Raw genomic sequence first — 8,047 nt, forward strand, 5'->3', positions numbered from 1 at the left:
AAAACCTGGGAATGTAAGGCTGATGTGAGGATTTAATTAGGAAATGTAGGTAAAGTCCTTAGCCTGTTACCCAAATGTTCAACTAAATGTTCAGAACTATTATGAAAGGTAGTTTGTGTACTATTCTGGTTTCGGAGCTATTTTGGCATCAAGAGGCTTTAAATGGCCACTCATTTCTAGTGTCCCTGAGTTTACAGCTGTGGGTCAGTGGGACATGGGAGGTTCACAGGAGGAGTGTGACAACGCTCCAACCACACAACTGAGCCCTGGAGTCTCATGTTACTTCCAGGCAGAAACAACTGACACCAGTTTCCAGGGCTCATCTTCTGTTTCTGCCACAGGGAATTATTATGGTTTGGCTCTGGCTTGGTGTAGAAATTACCCCTCCAGGATCATCAAGACGTAAAGTCATAGAAGTACAGACATTGCTTTTCTTGTCACTGCTGCATCTCAGTCCTTAGTAGAGGTCCCGACACAGACTCCATCTTCAATAAATCATGTTCAATAAATCACAGTGATTTACTGGCTTCTGTGCAATGAGGCCCTGTTGGCTGCTTTAGGGATGCAGTGATTGCTGGAGTCAGACAAGGATGGAGAGAACATGCACGAATCCACAGGTGTGAGAAATTAATAGGAGTGTAGTTAAAATTCATGTCCCAGAGAATTACAGTGTGAGATGTGATGGTCCTGGTTTTCCTGTCTAGGGTCCTGAGGTTCTCAAACCTTCATCAACCGCACACAGAAGAGCAGCATGAGGCCTGAGAACCAGAGCAGCGTGTCCGAGTTCCTCCTCCTGGGGCTCCCCATCCAGCCAGGGCAGCAGGGCGTGTTCTTCACCCTGTTCCTGGGCATGTACCTGACCACGGTGCTGGGCAACCTGCTCATCATCCTGCTCATCAGGCTGGACTCTCGCCTGCACACGCCCATGTACCTCTTCCTCAGCCACCTGGCCCTCACTGACATTTCTCTCTCCTCCGTCACGGTCCCAAAGATGCTCAGGAACATGCAGACTCAGCGACAATCCATCTCCTATGTGGGATGCATTGCTCAGCTGTACTTTTTCATACTTTTCGGTGGTCTTGACAATTTCCTTCTGGCAGTGATGGCATATGACAGGTATGTGGCCATCTGTCACCCTCTGCACTACACCACCATCATGACAAAGGAGCTGTGCACGATGCTGGTGGCTGGCTCCTGGATTCTCTCCTGTGTTCATGATGTGTTGCACACCCTCCTCCTGATCCAATTGTCCTTTTGTGCTGACAACACCATCACCCACTTCTTCTGTGACCTCGCTGCCCTCTTGAAGCTGAGCTGCTCTGACATCTCCTTCAACACGCTGCTCATCTACACTGAGGGAGGAGTGATTTTCTTCCTGCCTTTGGGCATTGTGTTGGGCTCATATATTGGCATAGGGGCCATCATCCTGAGGGTCCCCTCCACTAAGAGACTCTTTAAAGCCTTTTCCACCTGTGGCTCCCACCTCTTTGTGGTGTCTTTATACTACGGGACACTTGCAGGTGTTTACTTTCTCTCCTCTTCCTGGGATTCCAAGGACATAATTGCTTCGCTCATGTATGCGGTAGTCACCCCCATGCTGAACCCCTTCATCTACAGCCTGAGGAACAGAGATATGAAACAGGCCCTAGAACTGTGTGTCCATAGGGTTAAGTTCTTTAAGCGGCAACCACTAAATCCTCTTGTTGCAGTCAGGAGCATGGTGAGATATTTCTCCTAAATTTTTTTCATGGTTGACACCTCCATATAATGTTAATAAAATATGCATTCTGTTGTCATGTATAAGTGCTGTTAATACGTTAACTAGGTCAATTTTTCTACTTTCTATGTTTTGTCTTTGACCTAATTTTTTTATGCTATCTTTCGCCACTAAAAAAATAAATGGGAGAGGTGGTGAGTAAAGCAAGATAGAATAAAAAAGACAAATGAACCCAACTCTACTTCAAATGTGCACCATAATTAGACTAAAGGGGAAAATAAAATAAGTAACCTAAGTAATTCTTGAACCCAGAATTTTTACTATTTCTCTCACAGTAAAAAGAACTGGAAACAAAGTTTTAAGCTGCACTTAGTGTGTCATTGACAGTGGTGTGAGTTCAAGGTTCTGAAAAAACTCACAGTGTATCCAAATATTCAGGAAATAAGCAAACAGTGAGGAAAAAGGAGTGACTCTCACTCTGGGGAAAAGGAGCTATGGACAGGACTCTGTGGTATCAAAGTGGAACTGGAAATATCAATTCAAACTCATGGGCTTTAATTGTATAAACAGATTGCAATTTATAGGTTATATATATCAACGTGTAGGCTGTTCCCACCATTCTTCCTGTCCTACTCCTCACCCACCTGCTGCAGATAAACATGCCTTTAGTTTCTAGTTTTTCCTTCTGTTCCTTTTATATGTTTCCCAGGTGGCTTATCTGAGATCATTTAGAATGCTTGTAAGCAATGAACACACCTAAAGCCACAAAATGAGTAACAACTGCAATGGATTACAACTCAGAGAATAAGAAAGAAATCATGAGTTCAAATAAATAAATAACAAGTAGGGAATAAGGGTAAGTTCCTTCTTATAGAGAAATACCACCTTATACCTGTCCAATTGCTACTATCAGTAAATCAACCAACAAGTGCTGGCGACGGTGCAGACAAAAGGGAGCCCTCGTGCACTGCTGGTGGAAATGCAGACTGGTGCAGCCACTGGGGAAAAGTGTGGAGTTTCCTCAAAAAATTAAAAATGGAACTGCCTTTTGACACAGCAATCCCACTCCTGGGAATATATCCTAAGAATCCCTAAACACCAATCAGAAAGAATATCTGCACCCCTATGTTCATAGCAGTATTATTTACAAAAGCCAAGATATGGAAATAGCCCAAGAGCCCATCAGTAGATGAGTGGATAAAAAAGCTGAGGGATATTTACACAGTGCAATATGACGCAACTGTAAAAAAGAAGGAGCTCTTACCCTTTGCAATAGCATGGATGGACCTGAAGAGTATTATGCTAAGTGAAATAAGTCAGTGAGAGAAACACAAATACATGATCTCACTAATAGGTGGAATCTAATGATAAAATAAGCTGACAAACAAAATGGAACCAAAAGAATGGATGCATGGAACAGACTGGTGAGAGCCAGAGGTGAGGGGTGTAGGGGTGACTGGATAAAGAATTTGAAGGTATTAGCTAAATTACATATCTACACACCCCATGGACACAATAGTGTGGTGAAGGGCAAAAAAGGGGGAGGCAGGGATAGGTAGAGGTGGGCAAAAGAGGGAGGGAATGGGGTACGTCTGCAATAATGTCAACATAAAAAAATTTCAATAAAAAAATAATACAACTAATAAAGAAGAAATGATAGAATTAGAAAAATCACCATTAGGCCCCATATTTGCCATATAAGCATCAGCAATGAATGTGAAATACAGAGGGTGAAATTTTAATAAGAAAAAAAGTTATGTTTATGTAGTATCGAAATATGTACATAAATGATACCTATTAATTACAAGGTTAAAAGAGTAAATTTAAAAAAATACAGAAGTGGAGAACCTGGCAGATACCATCTTAGGGTAAAGGTAAGATAAATGGTGACAGAAGGATGCTTGAATTTGGGTGTTGAACACACAAGATAATATACAGACAATGCAGTATAGAACTGTACAACTGAAACTGATACAATTTTATTGACCAATGTCACTTGTATAAATTCAATAAAAATAAAAAACAACAACAAGAAGACATAACGATTCTAAATGTATAGGTACCTAATGACAGAGCTTTAAAATGCATGAAGCAACACAAAGTGTGAATGTACTTAATGCCATTGAACTGTAAACTTAAAAATGGCTAAAATAGTAAACGGTAAATTTTATGTTCTATATATTTTACCACAATAAGAAAAGTACTTTTAGAATAAAGAAGTTCACCAGGAGAGAATCACAATGTAAAATCAGTGTGTCCTCAATAACATAGTATAAAAAATACATAAGAGAAAAGTGACATATCTCAAAGGAGAAAAAGATGAGTCTACAACTGTACTTGTTAAACAGGCTTTGCAAAAGATTTTGCATATATCTTATGAGAGCTGAGGAACAAGCAAAAAATATCAATTAGGGATAGAGAATTTTTAACAACTCAAGTAGCAAACGTAACCTAGTTGACATATTAACAGCACTTATGATTGGCAACCGAATGCATATTGTATGAAAGTTATATGGAGCTGCCGACCATACAATAACTTTAGGAAATTATCTCACCGTGCTCCTGACTGCAACAAGAGGATTTAGTGGTTGCCGCTTAAAGAACTTAACCCTATGGACACACAGTTCTAGGGCCTGTTTCATATCTCTGTTCCTCAGGCTGTAGATGAAGGGGTTCAGCATGGGGGTGACTACCGCATACATGAGCGAAGCAATTATGTCCTTGGAATCCCAGGAAGAGGAGAGAAAGTAAACACCTGCAAGTGTCCCGTAGTATAAAGACACCACAAAGAGGTGGGAGCCACAGGTGGAAAAGGCTTTAAAGAGTCTCTTAGTGGAGCGGACCCTCAGGATGATGGCCCCTATGCGGATATAAGAGCCCAAAACAATTTGAGCCACAGCTGATCCCTGGTGTTACACAGACCTTGACAATAATCCTAAACATTTATTAAGTTTCTATTGTGTGCTCACTTAATCATCCCTCCAACTCACGTGAACAATATTATTACTTGCACTTTGAAGAACCCGAGTCTCAGATCTCTGATAAATCGCTCAGGCATGCTCTCTTAATAAGGGGGTGGAGTCCAGTCTTTTTCCCAGAGGGCATAACAGCTGTCCTACCCCTGAACAAAGCACATACCTCACCTTACAGGACCCCACAGAGGAGTGGGCAGATGAGTACATTTGAAGGGGCTTTGTGTTCTAACAGAGGTCTTTTTAATGTTTTGGGAGCCAGCTGAAACCCATACACTGCCTGGGCCATACGTTGCTGTGCAGAGAACCTGAACTTGTGATGCAGAGGCCACAGGCAACTGGGAACTTCCTGCTTCCCACCCAGAGACTTGACCAGAAGCCCAAGGTACCACTGATATTAACGACACTTTCTCCTGGGACTCCAGTTGCAGCTCAGCCCCTCTGGACTCTAAACCTGTTCCTTCCCAAAGGGTCAGGAGGAAGTTACGCAATTGTCCCCAATGACTGCTGCTCTAGTCAGGGACTTGGGACTATCTCCCTCTAACGTCTCTTTCTGATGGTAAAAGGAGATCTGCCTGTTGTCTTGAAGCTGGGAAACAGACATGACAGTCTGTAATGGTCCTCGGGCCACTGGGGTTTGCTCCCTTTCCTTTAATCCTGGGTCTCCTGCATAGAAAATGAGGATTCGGGAAACAGCAAGAAGCACAAGGTATCAAACTCATAGCCCGGGTATAGACCAGAAAGGCGTGCTGACCAGCTCATAATGCTGTTTGATTAAATTCCTGGATTTGATCTTGGCTTTATTTAAATAGTTAGTACGTCAAGAAAATAATGACTAAAATTTTGTGTGTTTATTTTATATAGGACACTGTTCTTAGACATTAATGTGTCTTGAATTAGAACCCTCTTATTAACTGTAGGAATGTGTGGTATTGGTATCTTCACATTACAGTGGCACGACATGAGGCCAGGAGAGATTCAGCTCCTCGAGGCATCCACCCTGAATCAAGCGGGGGCCAGACTCGCAGCACAAGGAATCTGGCTGCAGAGCCTTACTTTGAGTCAGACCTCTGTCAGCTGTTCCCAGAGGGTCAGGGGGCTGAGGGAAGAGGTTCTGTGTGTCCCCTTTATTCTTGTATCTCCGATTAGTGACATAGTGCCAGGAACCTGGTTGATTAAAAAAATAAAAAGAATTATTCTGTTCTGGTTTCACTGGAAAGAAACCACACTGGGCACTGAGGGTTGTTGCTGCCTTGGCAGCGCTAGTCACTGAAATGAATGCAAGGATTTATTCTTTTTCTCCAGGAGAGAGTAGGAGACCCTACTGTGGAGGGCAGAATCACACTTTCAGGTCTCTGACATTTCTCACTGTGCTTTCATCCCCGGCAGACAGAAGAGCAGCATGAGGCCTGAGAACCAGAGCAGCGTGTCCGAGTTCCTCCTCCTGGGGCTCCCCATCCAGCCAGGGCAGCAGGGCATGTTCTTCACCCTGTTCCTGGGCATGTACCTGACCACGGTGCTGGGCAACCTGCTCATCATCCTGCTCATCAGGCTGGACTCTCGCCTGCACACGCCCATGTACTTCTTCCTCAGCCACCTGGCCCTCACTGACATCTCCTTCTCATCTGTAACCGTCCCTAAAATGCTCATGGACATGTAGTCTAAGTACAAATCCATCCCCTATGCAGGGTGCATAACACAGATGTATTTCTTCATATTTTTTGGTTGTACTGATAACCTTCTTCTGGCAGTGATGGCATATGACAGGTATGTGGCCATCTGTCACCCTCTGCATTACACCAGCATCATGAGAGAAAAACTATGTATCTCACTAGTGGCTGTGTCCTGGTTATTTTCATGTAGTAGTGCAATGTCCCACACTCTCAGCCTGGCCAGGCTGTCCTTCTGTGCTGATAACCCTATCCCTCATTTCTTTTGTGACCTTGCGGCTCTGGTCAAATTGTCCTGCTCTGATACCTCCATCAACGAGCTTATCATCTTCACTGTAGGGGCACTGGCATCACCATACCACTGAATCGCATCCTGGTCTCTTATGTCCGCATTGGGGTCTCCATTCTTAGGGTCCCCTCTACCAAAGGGATCTGCAAAGCCTTGTCCACCTGTGGCTCTCACCTCTCCAAGGTATTTCTATTCTATGGGACAATTATGATTCTGTACATTTTCCTATCATCGAACAACTCCAATGACAAAGACATGATTGCCTCAGTGATGTACACAGTGTTCACTCCCATGCTGAACCCCTTCATCTATAGCCTGAGGAATAGAGACATGAAGGGGGCTCTGGGGAAACTTTTCAGGAGGGAGATCCTTTTCTCCACATGACAATCGCCTCACCTTCTAGGTTCTTAGTTCACCAAATGTCACTGTCAGAGATTCCTCCTTGGAAAATTATGCTTGGAACCATCCTTGCTACTGACACCCCCCCACCTCAACTTCTTGTTTTGGTCACCTGCTTTGACTGTTATTACTGTTTGCTCCCCGTGAACCCAATGGCTTCCTTCAAACTTCCAGGCACAGACACACCAACTGTGCTCTTTGAACCAACTTCTTTTTGCTGTAGCTTTGTTGTTTGTCTCTTTAGGTTTCCATAAGCCTTGGGATCTGCCACAAACAACAGCACCATTATCTCACCTATCTTTAAAGCATCCAACTTCTTTTAAGTCAGAACTGGAAATTATCACCCTTTACTGTGACAGTATTTCCTCATATTAATGAACAGACCCAAAAACCTTGCTTTGATGCACATTTCCTCTTTAAGAAAAAGAAATTTTGACTGCAAAGGTATTTGGTGTTTGAATTTGTTAGGCATTTTTACAAGCTGTGTCTTCTCAGTCTTCAAGTTTCTGATATGTATGTTGAAGAATACTGAAAATGTCCAATGAGATGTGGTTTGGAAATGGCACTTTTGTAGTGTTTATGTGGACATACTGTATGACTTTGTATCAATATTTGTGGAACTCAGTGGTGCAGATAATTAGAACACTTAAACGGCTGTATAAGAATGAATATAATCCATATTTCAGCAATCAGCTCCTTAGTTTCATTCCATTTTCAAACATGTTTTTCCGGAGCTAGGAATCTCAACTTAATTCCCAAGTTTAAGGTATGAAATTCACAATGCTGGCTGACTGAATGGAGCAGCTGACTAATTAAATGCTTCTTATGGTGTCCTAAAATCTGAACACAACATAAAACTTCTGGCACATGATTCTAATGTATGGCCGAGGTTGAGAACATTTAAACTAAGTGATTAAGAGTAACACATGCAACTGAATCAAGATGCATGTCCTGAACATAACCATCCACACCTACACTGGGGACTTCTATTGATAACTGG

At 42.8% G+C, this 8,047-nt stretch overlaps 1 protein-coding gene and 1 pseudogene across 1 annotated transcript; both read left to right on the forward strand.

Annotated features, from left to right (window-relative positions):
* Window positions 1–751: 751 nt before the first annotated feature.
* On the forward strand, window positions 752–1,738 carry LOC107535553 (olfactory receptor 1J4-like). Its single transcript, XM_016211060.2, has one exon. The coding sequence runs from the start codon at window positions 752–754 to the stop codon at window positions 1,736–1,738; it is 987 nt and encodes a 328-aa protein (XP_016066546.2).
* A 4,353-nt stretch (window positions 1,739–6,091) lies between these two features.
* LOC107535554 (olfactory receptor 1J2-like) lies at window positions 6,092–7,032 on the forward strand (annotated as a pseudogene).
* Window positions 7,033–8,047: the final 1,015 nt, after the last annotated feature.

Source organism: Miniopterus natalensis, chromosome 12, assembly GCF_054644295.1.
Source record: "Miniopterus natalensis isolate mMinNat1 chromosome 12, mMinNat1.hap1, whole genome shotgun sequence".
NCBI classification, from domain to species: Eukaryota; Metazoa; Chordata; class Mammalia; order Chiroptera; family Miniopteridae; genus Miniopterus; species Miniopterus natalensis.

Bases quoted from the DNA above. Each gene is read 5' to 3' on its own strand.
- LOC107535553 (XM_016211060.2), top strand. From the start codon at position 752: ATGAGGCCTGAGAACCAGAGCAGCGTGTCCGAGTTCCTCCTCCTGGGG.